This window comes from Cygnus olor, chromosome 2 (assembly GCF_009769625.2).
Source record: "Cygnus olor isolate bCygOlo1 chromosome 2, bCygOlo1.pri.v2, whole genome shotgun sequence".
Lineage (NCBI taxonomy): Eukaryota > Metazoa > Chordata > Aves > Anseriformes > Anatidae > Cygnus > Cygnus olor.
In genome coordinates this window covers 46,480,459-46,496,699 of record NC_049170.1, presented here as the reverse complement: position 1 = coordinate 46,496,699, position 16,241 = coordinate 46,480,459, and the positions used below count along the sequence as shown (strand labels likewise).

Below are 16,241 nucleotides of genomic sequence, written 5' to 3'. Positions count from 1 at the left end.
ACCCAAGGGGCCTGTGGTGCTTTCATTTTTTTTTTTTCATCCCTGCCCTCAGAAGCTGCTGCTCTAGAAGGGTAGTGCTGCTATCCACAGGTTATGGGCCTCCCACCCCATTTAGCTAAGCTTTAGAGATGTCCAGGAGCTCCCCAAGTTCTCCCCAAGCACACACACACGCGGGGTGCTTTTGAGCGCTGCCTGTTCTCCAGGCACTTGTTCAGCACATACGGTGAGGGAAAAAGGGAAGCGAGGGGTCTTGGGGGAAAGCAGGCAGAAAGCAGCCCTACTGTACCCAGCACGTTAACCTCTATAAGCGCTTAGATTCGCTGAAGTGATGAGTGAACACAAACTGAGACAAAGGTGGAGTTATAAATTCAGTTGCTGCTGCTAAGATAAATTTATTTTCTTCAGCTTTCTTCACAGGAAACATCACAAAAGTGCTTTACAGTTTGATACCATTACTCTAACATGGGACAAAAAGACAACAGGTGTGTGCACTGCACAATTAGAAGTTGTCATATGCAGAAGCCATGATAGGTAAACCGGGGTAAAAAAATCTACTGACAAAAAATATATATATATAGTTCAGGTTTATGAACTTAAATTATGACTATAAAGATATAATTATATAAATATACAGGCATCATTAGGTTCCTGTGTTAACTGTGGGAGGCCACACAGTGATTCTCAGAAATAGATCCTGTTGTACTCCACTTTGCTGACGCGGTTCCTGCTGTGCTGAACGGGCTCCCAGCCAACCCTTTTCCCAGCTAGACAGTATCGTTCTTTCTTTTGTACTCTACCGTAATCATTCCAAGGGCTTTATCTTCGTTACTTCAGGTCAACTCTGGTGGTGAGGCATTCTGGTACATCGTTGAACACAAATTCAGTTCCCTATTCGTTCATTTATTGGTGCGTCTTCTTCACTATTCTTCACTCATCATCTCTTTATTAAAAAACAAAAACCCTAGAGGCTAGACCATGCTGATTGCTATCCAACTCAGACAGTTCTCTTTGAGCTGACAGGCTACCAGTCCTGCAACCCTATTCCTTTTCGCTGATCACGGTAAAACAGTTGGGCTGTGCTACTCCTTTCATTTTGCTGTATTCTATTCGAATGAGGCTCTCACAGAGCCTTGGATGATCTAGGTTTAAATTCCTCAGCACTCAAGGATATCACACTTACTTGCTAAGCATTTTACAACAGATGTAGAGCTGCAGTTGTGGTGCTGGAGCCCTGACTGAAGGAATATAGCCTGATCAAGACTCATGAGTTCTTGCTTACAGATCTGCTTTCTAAATAAATGGTGAGTAATTCAAAGCACCTGGCTAGAGCTCCTTGGCATGGCAGCATAGCTGAATTAAAAAAAAGGGGAATATTACAGTGGAAAAAAAGGTCAAATACTTGAGAGATTTTTGCTGTCCTCGGAGCTGCAGAAAAAAGAATAGCAGAGCCAATTACATAGAAACAGTCATGCCAGCTTAAAGAGACAGTTTGCCTTCTACCTAATTGCCAGGTTAAGGACACAGTGCAGTCAGAGAACCAGCCAGTCGGGGGGTGCTGACTGGTCAGTAAATAACACACAGGGCTCTGGTCTGTGGTAGCAGCACAGCTAAGTCTTTTAAGATGCGTAGAAAGAGGTACGAAGTACTACATTCTGACAAAGGGTATTGCTACATCTGTTCTACCTCTGCTCTCAGAGGGGTTGGAAAAAAAACACACAACTTCACCTCTAATTTGTAAACTTGATAACCCCTAGCAGCCACAATCATTTTTGGCAATCCTAGTAAGCACTACAGATTGAATACCTAACCTACAATTTATTTGAAAGCAAAATCCAAGGTATAGTCCTCTCAGAGACTGTTAGTAGCAGAAAGCAGCTGTTTTGTATGATAGTAGTCCAATACTGAGACAATACAGCTGGTAAGAGGTAGGCTGTACATCCTAACAGGCTTGAGTCCTCTGTTATACCACCTCTGCTGTGTTCACAAATGTAGCATTACTGGTAAACGCTGTCAGTACTTAGAGACTTAGCATTATTTACAGCTGGATGATCTTTACAGTACATGATGAGAGAGTGTAAGGAGATGAAACAAACCACAAAGACTAAGCCTGCCCCCCAGTGTTGCTGCACTGCCTTCATCTCAAATATCTAATTTCAATGTCCAGTTTGATATTACAGCAGGTATGTTATATCAGGCGTGCTTGAGCCCTTTTGATCGCTGGCCAGAGCAAGTAAGACATTTGTTTCAACTCTGCCAGAAACAGAGTAACCCAGAAATTTAAAACAAGTCTGCGGTAGGGCTTTTTCTCTCTTGTGCTTGATTCTGGCTGCTGTATCTAGGCTTTAGAACTTCATTTGAGATCTCACTTAATGAAACTCATCTCCAGTGACAGAAATAAGGAATAACTCCACTGAAACCAATTAAATCGGATCTCCTCCCAGAGCCTAGCTTATATGCACTTTAGCTGCTTGTCATTGCATGTTCTCTCTTTATCAGCCTGTTTTTATGGTTTGAATCATTTTGTTATTGTTGTACATATTCTGAAAGAGATACAGAATAAGTTACTTGTTTTAGTTAAAAGAAAAACATGACAACATTTTAACTAACACTTTTCTGTAGGCATATTATTTGAACTAAAGCAGACAATTATAACTTGATGACTTCAATGCTGTAACAACTGAGCTAGAAAAAAATGCAATACAGAAGATAGACAAGAAACAAAACAGAAAAGGTCAGAGTGAGTAAAAGTTAGTATGCCATGCTAGTTACTGGTAAGAAGAGTGAATTATATACATGAAACTGAAGACTTCAGCATATAGGGTGGCAAAATCCAATGCCCATAGAAAATTAGTAGGCTTGTCAGCACTAGGAAAGATGGTGATTGCCGGGGTAAGCTAACTGTAAACTCGGCAAATAGTGGCAAATGGATGTCAACAGGAAAAAAAAAACAAGGCAATGAATACTGGAAAGGCTTTAAACCACTCATACATGCTCTGGTGGATTCTGAATTAGTTGTGATCTTTCAAGGGGACGATCTAGGCATCACCATGGACAGCTTGATGAAGACATCTGCTCAATGTGTAGTTGCAGTCAAGAAAGCGAATAAGATGTTAGGCTGTATTAAAGACAGAACAATATGGAAAAATATTACAGCATATATTTCTCTTAGAGGGTCTCAGTGAATATTTGCTGTTTCATCAGCACCTTAAAAGGAGTGACACATTAGAAAAATACAGGGAGAAATGTGATCAGAGGCTTGTAGAAGCGGCCCTTTGTTACTAGAAAGATAGTAAGAACAAGGTAGTTTACTTGTAAAGGGGGAAAAAAAGCAGATGATAAACATCTTAGAAATAATTCTCCTACCCACCATGTAACAGGACATTTCTCGAAGTCATTTTAAACCAGTCTGTTGATCTCATTGCTACATGAAAAATACCACTCATCATCACCATACATATGCCCAAAAGCCCCGTGTTCTTCTTTAACGTTCGTTATTCTGCTAGTTGAACATTTCCTCTGAAGGAACTGCAATAGTTCATTGAAATTTAACAGTAATCATTTCTGACAGAGAATTGTCATGTCTGATACACATTAACAACTGTCCTAGAGATGCTGCGATGATAAAAATATCGTTTAGAGGAAATAGCTGCTGGGCCTCATCTCTCTGGCCAGTGCCCGCCAGCGCTCTGATTCATCTGCACGCACACCGCCTTCGTGTTCTCTGCTTCCATGCGGAGGCCCACTGTAAGTGCTGAGCAATGAACCTTGAAATCACCAGCAACAGCCGGCAAGGGCATATTCATAAAAGTTATTTCTTCGTGTTCCTCCTCCTGCAGTTAACTGCTAAACCAGCAAACAGTAAGCAGAGTAAGCATCTCTTCTGCATCTGTGTTCCTTCCTCTCCTCCCTTCCCAGCTCTCCCTATGCTTACTCCCCCCCCAGCTCTATCTTCTGAACGTTTCTTTCCCCCCGGCTCTTCTGAACACTTCTCTATCTTACTGCTTCACAGAAACCTCTACAAGAGGTAACTATTTCCTTTTGTCTTTTCTTCCCTTCACCTTCTTCTTCCACAGCCTGCCTTACTATCAGATTTTAGCAGTTTTGAAGGGAAGTTTATTCTCTCCCTCACATTTATTTTGTATTTGCATGCTACTCAACAAGACAAACAGTAGAAAGAATGTGTGTTTACATGCGGACAGGGGAAGAGAACTACTTTACTACTACACAATACCACTCAGTATCCTGACAACTATATGCTTTGATGAGTGAACATCTCGTTCACATCACTTGAACAAACTTTAAAACAGCCACGTTATAAGAGATGGCTGTGAGCAGACGTTTACTCATCATGGGGTTTGCAAAATACAACAATATTAATTTAGATGTATTCCATGTATGAACAAAAACATTATGCTAATACACTATTTAGTTAACCAAAGAGAGGAAACAGAGGGCTAAGCCTGAACTTTGCCCTTGCCCATACAAATTAAACATCTAATTACTAATACTTGACTGGAGCATATATTACATTCTGTAGAAATAAGTTCTTCCCACAGTAGCATTAGGGTACCATATCAAAAGCTAATGTAAAGATATTTTTATACAGATTTTAGTCCTTCTGTATCACTTTCCACCAGCCCCAGAACTTGCTCAAAGAGCAACTCTGGCCTCACAACACCTCTGAGGTATTTTTTTTGGTACACCTCGGGAAACTGAGGCAAAGGGAAACTAAATTACTCAGTTAGCAGCAGCTCAGGGGAAAAGCAATGGTGAAATACTACTCCTGGTCTTACACTATTGCTACAGAATGTGCTTGCTTCTTCTCACTGCAGTCATACGGTGATAACACTTTTCATTCTAGTTTTTCAGATGCACTTTTTCTGATGTTCCATTAACACTGTGGTGCTTTTTTAATATTAGAGCTTCATTAACCTTTCTATATGAACATGTATTCTAAGCAACTGTAGATAAACCCATGATATACATACCATTAGAAGATGCTTCATAAAAAAGGTAACGTCTTCGTAGCAATTTAAATCAGTGTCTCAGGTTTTTACCATCCAAGAATAGAAAGAAGTTTTCTTCAATATGAAAGAATTTCTTTCCTAATAAGACTGTTGAATTATCTTGGAAGTTTTGCTTTCTTGTTCTCTTTCTAGACAACTGGTTGGACAGCTTTGTGTCAAGGCAACCACCCCCCCCTCTCCAGGCACGCTTCAAAAAAGGGAAAAAAGAGGATACTTTCCCCAACTACCTAACTTCAAATGCTTTTGCTGATCTGAAGTTGGATGGATCTGTCATGTCTGGAAGTAGTCCTGACCTCTGCAGCATGTTTCCTCTTACTATCTCACCCTATACATTAAATACTGCTGCTTAGCAAAAACCCTTCCTATTCCTTCTCATTTCTCCCCACCCCCCATGTTTTATTTGATTGATTTCCACTTTTTTTTTTTAAAGGAAAGATTTGTTTTATTTTGCTTCCAACAGAACACGGTGAAACTACACCTGGTACTTCAGCAGCCAAGCTAGATACATGACAGTTATAACTTATCCAAAACAGCTTTAGCAGAAAACAAAATGAGGAGTCTGTCTTTTCTTTTCCCATCTGCTACAGCTCTTAAGTTCTTAGCTTGTCTGTATCCAGATGAATTTTTAGTTTTTCCTGAACAATTTTTTTGTCAAACATGTCAGATATCCTGCCCTCTTTACTTCTTTCTGCATCTGAAAGCCACATGCAGGCTTAAAACTGCTCAAGCAGGGTTAATTTAATATATATACATATAATTATTGCAAAAGCCCAGAGAAGCAAACTCCAAGATGTGCAGCCTTATCAAATTTTGTATGGTTTCCTTGACTTAAACGGCATACATAGCTCAGCAGTGCTGCGGTGAAAGGTTTCAAAAGCCAACAGATGCAGTCAAACACCAAAAAAAAACACCCTAGTTCCCATGATGTCAGATTTCTAACACAATTTGTACCTTTAGTAACTCATCTACTCCTAAGTAGAAGAGAGTTACCTTGGTCATGACTGGTAAAGCTAGCTACAAAGAAAACCGAAGAAGCAGGAGAGGGTCGCTTCTGCTTGTCAATTCCTTCATTTGCAGCTAAGATGAAGCACAGCACAATTACACCAGTGAGCGGGGTGGATAGGGGCAACAACAAAAGTTTCTCCCCTACATTTCTCATTAGCTCAAATAAATACACATGCCAGATTCCTACAGCAGTCGCTGGGAAGTCCAACTGTTTCAAAATTGCTTAGTTTGACATTTTAAACATAAAGCACTACACCACCAAGAACCACAAATGCTAGAACATTAAGTGTCCAGTACTGGCTGGGAAAGGAACAGTTTGCAAGTTGCTAATTTGATGGCCTTGGTAAGTTACAAAGTCTGTGGTTTTATTTTAAGCCAGAAAAAGTACTACTGAACCCTTGAGGTGGAAATTAATAACCCACCATAAAAGTGTGTTACAGAGTTCCTGAGGCAGCACAGAGGTACGTTCCACTGACTGGTATTGAGAAACTCACATCTACAACTGACAATCCTTCATTTATAGCATGAGCCTTCAACAAGCACTTTGGAGGAATGGAATTGGCATTCTTAGCATGCCTCAAATGAATGCAACAAACCAGAAAGTTGGACTTCTGAGTCCCAAAAACATACTGAGCTTCCAAAGAATACCAATTTCCAACATTTCAGGCATGCAGAACAATTAATTGTTACATGGAAGACACTGACAACGGGCATTTTGATAGCTGCTGGCAGTGATTTTTAACACAAGAAATGCTTCGAAATAGCCTAACATTCCTTACTGTGGAAATCTGTTGCATTTGTTTTTTTTCCTTCATGCCCTCCAGAAAGAAACTGGAATGATATGCTTAAGCAAAGACCCCCAAAATAACCCCTCTAGTTATCAGTAGCAGATGGACTCCTCAGAGACTGCTGTACAGCAGCAACCAGACTTTGCCATTCTTCAGTGCAGCAGAGCTACCGTAAGTGAAAAGCAAATCAGAACTTCATTCACGTTCAATTCAGTCTCAAAACAGTCCTACGGTGGCAGTAAGACATCGACAGGTAGCAAACTCGACTTCTATGTATAGAAACCTATTAACATGCACTGCTGCACGCTGTTAGCCGTCGTCCACCTGACCATAGTAACACTGACTATTACCCACTCCACGGCCTGTCCCTTAAGAGATCCAAATACACTGCATTTGCTCAGCTGTCGCAGGCTCAGAAGCTAGTACTAAAGGCAAAGATTCATTAGACTCCAGGATCCATGTATATTTTTCCATTTTATTTGATTTTAAGCTGTTACAGGATTTTCTTGAACTGCCAGAAGTCGTGCCCCAAAACCTCAAAGACAGTAAAATGGACAGTCTCATCTACCCGTCATACAGTAGACTAGAACTTGATTCACACGTACTGGTGATTTCGATTGCTTTAGAGCATCGGGAAAAGGTTTCACATTTCTACCACATCAAGTGACATGTCCATTTACCATGAATTCCACAGAAACCTTTAGCGACACATCAACAGTTTCGCTGGCAACATTCTATTTTCAAGGAAGATACATGGCTAAGAGCTCAAGGTATCAGTACCAGCCTTTCAGTGGGGTTTTGGTTCCAAATGAAGTCTCCAACTAGAAATAGTCTTTTGAGTCCTCTGTTTAATAGCAGCTTCTAGCAAAAGTTTTAAAGACTTAACTCCACAAGGGCAAGGCCAGTTTTAGTTTGTGCACAGAAGAACCAGGTGAAACCCCACCCCACCAAAGTCAACAGCAAAATTCCCCTTGGCCTCAGAGAAGTAGATTTAAAGCAAGTCAACAGTTAATCAAAAGGAACCAACTATGCAATTCCAGCACTATCCTCATCTGCAAATGCACAGTACTCTCACACAAATAAGCGAGTTTTGTTTTGTTCCCTTGTTTCTCTTGCCATTGGCAACTCATATATGTTGGGTCTTTTTTTTTTTTGGCATTTACTCAGTAATCTCAACACTGGACCATGCCACTAATTGTACTTCATTTTCCTTCTGGCATAAGAAAAGAAAAACAGTTACAGCAGGACACTTTGAGCACTTGTCAGGTTTTGTTCACTGAATCGAAGTTACAGGCAATGTCCTATACTCTTAGTGTATCAGTGCCATTTTGCCTACTTCCATTAAATTAACTCAGAAATGACAACAACATAGAGAAGTCACTGCCTTCCATTATTACGCAACTTCCCGACTTGAATAAACACCATTTACGAGTTTCACTTGGAGGATTTCTGCCTCAAAAAGCCTGCAGGCTTCACCAAAGTAGCCAAACAAATAAGGCTTACCAAGCTTTAGTTATCCCTCTGTATACAAAGTTATTTTGGTTATCAAGCAACCTTTGCCCTTCAACAGACAAATACTCAATGGAGATTTTTTTTTTTAATCTGGTGTTACTACTGCCATGTATCTTATATTTTTAAGACAACAAATTCTGATGACTGTATTTGGAGTCTGGATACTTCGGTGTCAAATCAAAACTCTAAGTTCTAGTGCCTTAGGGTCAAAAAGACAAACTTCATGACAAAAAACAGCCCTATTTCACTATGATATTGTTATTTAAATATACTGCAATTTGATACCAGAAACAAGGAAGGCATTTTTTTTTGTGGAAAATAGAAAAAATGCTTAAACAGGTAACTGTGAAAATGTCTAATGCAAGCAGGCTGTTCAAATCCATCATTCCTCAAATCTGAATGAGTTTTAATTTGTTTTGCAATTACTTCAGTACAGCTATCTAAAAAGGTAAACAAACTACAGCTCTGCGTTATACTTGGATAGTATGAGTGGTATGGTATGCTCCAGAAGTCTCTAGTAGGCTATGGCTACACGTGACAGGATTCCTCAGAAGGGGAACAGAATAGGTTTTTCATTAAGGTCACTTAAATCTTTGTTATAGCAAATTGGAACCAAATGGCTGACTTCTGCAGGATTTCTGACAGGAATCCAGTAGAGCTGGTTTCAAGTTTCAGATGGCAACTAAAACAGCTGTAACCTTCTCTTCCAGAAGTTGTGATCCACATGGTGTCCACAATGAGTGCAGCAAGTCTGAGGTAGTCAACCTTTACGAAGGCTCAGTATCTGAACATAAAAAGATTTTGAAATGACCACTGGCTGTAGGTATCTTTCTGAGCATTAAAGAACTGATGACTCTTGTTCAATCATTTACATTAATTTGCCCCATATCCAATGGAGAAGTTGTAACATATTACGCTTCCATAGTGCAGGAGAACCAATCAGTTACGCCAAAGTAGTCTGCACTTGCTGCAGCAGATCCAGCAGAAATAAGGTGGCATGTTCATCATAGCCGTTAGCTGTAGTTTAGTTACCTTAGTAGAAGGGTTACCAAAAAAGCATTCCTTAATTGCAATGTGTATGCAGCTCTACTGATCCCCAAGCACAGCATACTGGTTGTCTAGCTGAAGTTTAAGTGCCTGGTTTTTTGAGACCTCATCCCTACCTCTAGTTTTGTGTTTTACTACTTCAAAGCTCTTCTCCATTTCTTTATCCCTACGGGAAAATAAATGTAATCAGTAAATATCTTATCTCTAGCTTGTGATTTGTGAATTTCTATTAGATTTCCACCCCATCCCAACAAAAAACATTACACCATGAACATAAAACACCAAGGCCTAGAGTTTTAACAGAATAACCAAACATTCCCAAGCAAATCTTGTAAAGCCTGTTCTCTAGAATCAAGCTCATCTTCCAGTACAATTCAGATTACATTCTAAGTCTCAATACTGACATTCTCAAAAGTAAATTTAAAGTGCATTTATGAAGGATAAGTTTTAGAAAACAGATGTTCGTTCACTTTCTGGAACACACAAGTTTTCACCGTAGCCCAATTTGTACCCTTACAGCCCTAATGCAATGACAGCATGTCTCACTTGCCAAGTAGACAAAGCCACACCAAAAATAGATGGAAACAAAGCTTCAGTGAGGCTGTATTATTCAGTATCACATTGAGAAACCAAAAAGCATCAAGTGAAATAGGTACTGAGCTAGTTTTCTCATTTATAGGGAATTTATGGGAAGATCAGGACTCAAAAGCAGGGTGAGACTCAAGTCTTCAGCACCACAAATGCTTCAGCAAAGTTGGGAGGCTCATTTTAAACCACAGCTCAGACAGCATGTTTACAAATTTGCATTTGTATTAAACCCCATTCCTCTGTTTAAGTTGCCTTCACATCTCTGATGAGAAGGAACTGTGTTCAAGACATCCTACTCATTTTCACTGGCAGGTAATAACAAAGAGCCTCACCATAGCTAGTATGTAGCAGAACCAGATGCTGCCAAGAACAGAAACTCTACTTAGAGAAATCCCTCAGCAAGCCAATTAGGTAACTGGCAGTCTTGTTTGGCTACGTCCTGTAAAAGTTATTTCATGGGAAGCCCTTCCTATAGTTGGAAATTACAGTTAAGACCTTTCCCATCTCTTTGCCAAACAGAGACTAAATTCTTGGTTCTATCTTTCCTCTGTGGAAAGATTTGGGCTTAATTCCTGGAACAAAATAAGAACTTAGAGACGGCAGTTACAATAAGTCTCCTAGGGAACTAATGGCATGTACTTACTTTCGACTGTCTACAAGCTTGGCAGTGGACTGCAGCGATGGGAATTGCGTATCGCTATAGATTTCAGGTGGTCCTTGCTGTGCTCTCCGTGGCCTGCCGCCCTCCCTGGCGCCAGGCGGCCTGTATACACCACCAGTTTGAACTGGTTCGGGGGGTTCTGTAACTGGTTGTTAAGAACAACATTTAGGCAACCGAGTTAAGTTTGCATTCATCCCTAAAACCACCAATTGACAAAAAAAAAGTGAAAAACTTACAGGTATGTTTTTGCATGTCTTAAAGCTCTAATATTTTGGACAAGGCAGGAAACGAGGTGTCATCAATTTAACCCATCCTCAGTAGCCTAAATAAAATGCGGCTCTAGTGTATTGCCTCACAAAGCTCAGGGTACCAAAACCACTGAGGGCTTCATTTATCTTTTTTTTTTTTGCAATCTATTAGTAGCTTGCATTTAAAACTTGAGTTCTAAAAATATAATTATGTATTTGCCAAGTCTCATTCACAGCACTTCTGCGTATGCTGAAGAGAATATTCAAGTAGTTCATACTTAGAGTAACGATCTACAATGAACTAACACAGTAACTTTACTGCCTTACCTGTACAGACAAACAAAAAACCACAGCAGCCCACTTTTTAAATGTATTTCCCGGTGGAAGAGAATAGTCTGAACTCAGAATCATGGCTAAGTAGTTTCTCTCCACAGAGACTAAGAATTGTATTTAATCAAAACTCAAGTCCTCTCCCAGTAAGAGGATTCATTTTGCAATGTCATGTTCTGCATACCCTAGAATTGATTTGAAAAAAAAAAAACTCAGTGTGCTACTAATCACTGAGCCTTACTCAGGGACTGACATATTAAACGTCAGATATTGGCTGAACACACACTTATTGTCAAAGCAATATTTTTAGATCAACAGAAACGCTTCCAACTGATTTTTTGCGAATTGCAAAGTTTAAATTTAAAAGTGGGATGCTTTCCACCCCCGCCAACTCCCCACTTTGAAACCCAAAATTAGAAAACAACCTCTATTCATGTTTATCATGCTTAAATGACAGCATTATCAATTAAGCTCCTCAGAACCCTTCACAGGAATAGGAACTGCTCCTTGCACTCAACCTTCTGAGCAGCTTAATTTTGATCAGAAAAATCAACAACTCTGAGGTAAATTTACCAATTGTTTCAACAACAGGTGCCGGTGCAGGAGCTGACTTGTTCCAAGGCCCAGATGATCTATCTACACCACCACTGGTTTCCTCCCAGTTGTCACCAGGTTCTTCTCTTTTTTCACTTTCATCCTCTTCTTTTTCACTATGAGAGAATTAATTTATTTTTTTTTTTTTTACATATAGAGGTTTAAGACTCAACACAGATTACACAATCACCATAGACAAGACTTTCCAGCTACTGTATCAAAGATTTAACCAGACTATGTTAGTCCTGTAATGGCTGTGCTAGTACTTCTGCCAGAACAGTTTTCAGTACAGTGCTACACGACTTGACAACTGATAAGGTAAAAAAAAAAAAAAAGTAAAATTTAAAGAAAAAAGTTCAAAACATACTAAGTGATCAAATACAGTGATTTATTATTTTGAGCTTAAAGACTTTTTCCTAGTGTGACAGATATGCATTTAGAAGTGCGCTGAGATGACAACAGAAAGCAGGGAAAGGCTACAAGTCCAGCTTCTGTGAAATACTGGTCAGGTGGAAGGAACTGTGGAAAAGCAGTGGCAGAATACCAACGCGGAGGTCCTTTTTCTTATAACCACAAGCACCTAGAAAACACTCCTATATTACCCAAATACACAAAATCTCTTTTTTTTTTTTTTTTAAAGTGGCCAACCCAAAAAACAGAGACTAAAATATTCTATTTTTTTTTAATAAATCGCATGCAAAAACCTGACTATGTATTCTATTCAGACTATTTTGTTTTGCATAGAAATAGCCAGAGACTCAAAATAACGTGCTAGACCAAACTACTACAAAAAGCTGCATGGTATAATGGGACATACATGAAGGGTGAGGCTGTTTAAAAAAAAAAAAAGACACTGATCAGAGCAGCAAAGCATGAATATAGAAGAACTTTATAACACACCAAATCCTACTAATCAAGAAGAGAGAAGCTTTCTGTAAAAGCAGTGATCAGAGAACAGTCAAAAATACTTAATTTTCAGAAATGTTAGATGGCCTTTCAGTGTTTGGCCACATTCAGTAAAAACCATAAATGGGACCAAGGGCCCAAATGCTTCTCTGTCTTATCTGAAACTACAGTCAAAAGCAGATGCCTACAAACCAGCAAGAACAGAGTAAGTATATACAACATTCTCCCCCCTCAGAGTACTCTGTGTCTTGTTTTAAGCTTAAAGATCTCCTGAGCTGGAGAACTAAGAACCTCTGGTGGGTTCTTCCTCCATTTGCTTGTCCAACCTCCCCCTGAATCCACAAACTGAGCAGTTACAAAATCCTGTGACAAAGTTCCACGTGCCTGAAAATATGCCACAGCATCAAAAGCATTCAGAACACTGCCTTTGTCCAGAAAGCCACAGTACTCGCTTTTCAGTCCAACAGCGCCAGCAGCCAGGGAAGCAGCCCCACTTGTTACTTGTCCTTTCAGACACGTCATTAGCTGCTGTGACACTCCGATGGCATGGAGAGCTGGTGGACCAGAAACGTGTAAGTGGCCTAAGAGGACAGCTGTCTCCAAAGAGGAAAAAACCTCAAGAACTACATAGATCAGTGCGTGCCTGAGGCCTGCTCAAACAGTGAGGATAACATCTATTGTACTGGTTACGGGTAAAATGATCTTAAAATTGCAGTTTATCAATACCTGGACAATGAGGATTACATGACATTTTTGGGCTGAAACTAAGGTCATTAATACTTTTTTCCAGCTTGAAGACGCCTTTTTTTAACCAGTATAGACTTAAGTAGACTTATTTTAGACCAGACTACAGAAAAAAATCTAATGAAAAAGCAAGCAAAGAATCTTGGATGACGCTCACAAATGCAGTCCTGTGGGGTCTTGTCACAGAACACTGGTTTTACCAACTATGTTCTGGAAAAAAAATGCAAATGTTCAGGAATTCACCACAGATGGAGTCAGATATCCTTACATCAGTCAAGTGATTCAAGGGGAATTACTATCCTGCATTTCTCTCAGAGAAATTCCTATTTTGCAGTCTTTAAAAAAGGGAATTTTAAGCATTTGTTAAGAAAAATTGTGAACCCCAACCAAAATACAGACCCAAAACAAAGTGACAGATAACCTGAGCTACCCCACAGCAATCGGTTCTACACTAGCAGAAATATATCAGATCTCTGCTTAATTGGACTCCGTAGAGAAAAAAAGTTTTTAGAAATATGAAATGACTACCCTGGAGGGAAGAAAAGGGGAGAAAAAAGTACCTTATTTGCATGGACTGAACTCTAAGACCACTATAATCAATTTCTTCCTTTTGCTCAAACTCCTTCCAGTCATCCTCTTCCTGTAAGAAGAGAAAAATATAAGTTATCATCTTTATACCAAAAGATGAAGAGAAGGACATAACCAAGATAAGACAAAGAAAACTAATGGTGAAGGCGCAGCTCCATGGCCAATCAATCCATGTGCACCACTGCAAACAGGGAAAGAGATCCCACTCCCTCCTCCCTTAACTTACTGTATGCCATCTACGATGCCCTTGTGAGATGATTCTAACTCACTAGAACAGCTACAAAACGCCTCAGCAAAAAAAAGGCATTCAAGTGAATGAAAACCAAATCAGCACAGTAAAAAAGCCAAAGGAAAGCCAAGGCACAGCACAAAGTAGGGAATGGGACCGTGCAGTTGAGAGCAGCAAAATGCAAGGGCAAGACCTCTCCCTTTTACCGTGCTTTTATAACAGCCTGAATGCACATGAAGCTTTAGGTTTAATTTTCCATTACCTATTTCTTAGGAGCCAAACAATAAAGAATACTTGGAATAGCCCGCAGTAGATTTGTGACGAAGATTAATATTGGTATGTTCACGTTTTCATGTTCACAATCACATTTACAGCCTCTTTATTTTAAATAGTGTTTTTCTGAAAAAATATTAGTACAAAAGCGAGCTTCAGAACTACAGCAATTTTACTATACAAAGACAGCAGAATACTAGTCTTTGGAGAGAACTTGCTTGAGGTTTCAAAACGGGAGTTTGGTAGTGCGTTTGGGGAAAGAGACCCACCTAAGTGAGCCAATTTTGTCCTGCTCGATCAGCAGATTGTGGTGCTATTAAGGTAGGCCAGAAGCGGACCAGAACAGATAAGCAGTCCTCCCATGTTCCCCGTCACAGGTTTAACACACTGCCTAATTAGAAGGTTATGCGCTTCCTATGCTGTATTACTTGAAGTACGAAGACCTTGCAAGCAAGGTCTGCCAATGGCTTAGCCTCCTTCCTGCTGAGCAGCTGGGAGCACAGCTTGTTAGAACACCGGCCTAGGCCCTTCTACGTTATCAGCCTTTAGCAGAGGAACCGTGACCTGCTTTAAAGCAACAGCTGACGTAGGAAGGGCCCTCTCGTTACTGCGCTGCCAAGGATTCAGTCTTTTTTAAGAGCGTGACTCCACAGCTCCAAGCCGGTTTAGATCCCCTCCATCCCCATCTCCATGGAAACATTGCCGTTTCCAAATTAACGCACCTCTCCCATTTAACGACCTTTACTTCTGAAATAAGAGGCCCTGCCAGAAACTCGCTGTTATTTCGCCCAACGAGGAGCAGCGGAGCGCTTTCCCCTGACCTCGGCCCGCTGCTGGCGCCACGCACCGCGAGCCCCAAAGCTTCTTCCGACTCGCTTGAAGCCGCACGCCAGCTGCCAGGCGCTCCCTACCAGGGCTCGGTTATCTTGCGGCCTCACTGCAACACGGCCCAAATAAAATAAATATAATAAAATAAAATAAGGGGGGTTGGCAGAGAGCCTCCCCTCCGTGTACCCCCGGGGGGCTCCGCAGGGCAGGGGCCGGCCGGGCTCCCCCCCGAGCCGCCCGCATGGCCGGGGCGGCGCCGCTCCCTGGGCTGCCCCCTGCCGGCAGGAAGGCGCCGGCGCCCCGGGGCCGCGGCCGGAGGGAGCCGCGACCCTTCCCCCGGTACCTTGCTCTTGGCCGATCCGCCGGCGGCGCCGGAGGAGGCGGCGTTGGAGCTGCCGCCGCCACCGTCAGCCGGGCGGGGACCTTGGGCCGCCGCGGCCGCCCCGGCGGCGTTGTGCGAGGCGGCGGCGCTGGAGGAAGAGGCGGCGGCGGCGGCCCGGCTGCTGCGCTCCTTCCGCTTCTTCTTGTCCCGCTTGGCGAAGAAGTCGTCCAGGCTCCGCTCCTCCGTCTCCGCCATGGCGGCGGCGGGGCCGCTCCTAACGGCTGCGAACGGGGGGCGGCGGCGGCGCGGCCCTGACTGACTGAGGGCCCCGGAGCGCCCTAACGGCTGCCAACGGCCGCTAACGGCTGCCCGGCGCGAGGAGGCCGCCGCCGCGCCCCACGCCGCCGCCGCCGCCGCTTGACACGGCCCGAAAGGGAACGGGGGGAGGGGGCGGGGCCTGGCGGCCTGACGCGCCCCTCGGCCAATCAGCGGCCGCGCGGGGAGCGGCCGCCGGCCAGTCGCGAGCCTCCCCCGGGCCGAGGCGGGCCGGC

At 42.1% G+C, this 16,241-nt stretch overlaps 1 protein-coding gene across 7 annotated transcripts; it reads right to left on the bottom strand.

The window, feature by feature from the left end:
- Positions 1–355: 355 nt before the first annotated feature.
- CDV3 (CDV3 homolog) lies at positions 356–16,233 on the bottom strand. 7 transcript variants are annotated; one of them, XM_040548471.1, is made up of 6 exons: positions 15,712–16,140; positions 14,011–14,090; positions 11,780–11,916; positions 10,611–10,773; positions 9,496–9,545; positions 356–3,115 (listed from the first exon to the last, which is right to left on the bottom strand). In XM_040548471.1, the coding sequence occupies exons 1-6, from the start codon at positions 15,943–15,945 to the stop codon at positions 3,111–3,113; spliced, it is 669 nt and encodes a 222-aa protein (XP_040404405.1). In that variant the 5' UTR covers positions 15,946–16,140; the 3' UTR covers positions 356–3,110. The 7 variants fall into 7 exon arrangements, with proteins under 7 accessions (XP_040404405.1, XP_040404406.1, XP_040404404.1 ...); XM_040548470.1 differs by lacking the exon at positions 356–3,115 and adding an exon at positions 7,276–9,116; XM_040548472.1 differs by lacking the exon at positions 9,496–9,545 and having other exon boundaries at positions 15,712–16,172.
- Between the last annotated feature and the right edge of the window lie 8 nt (positions 16,234–16,241).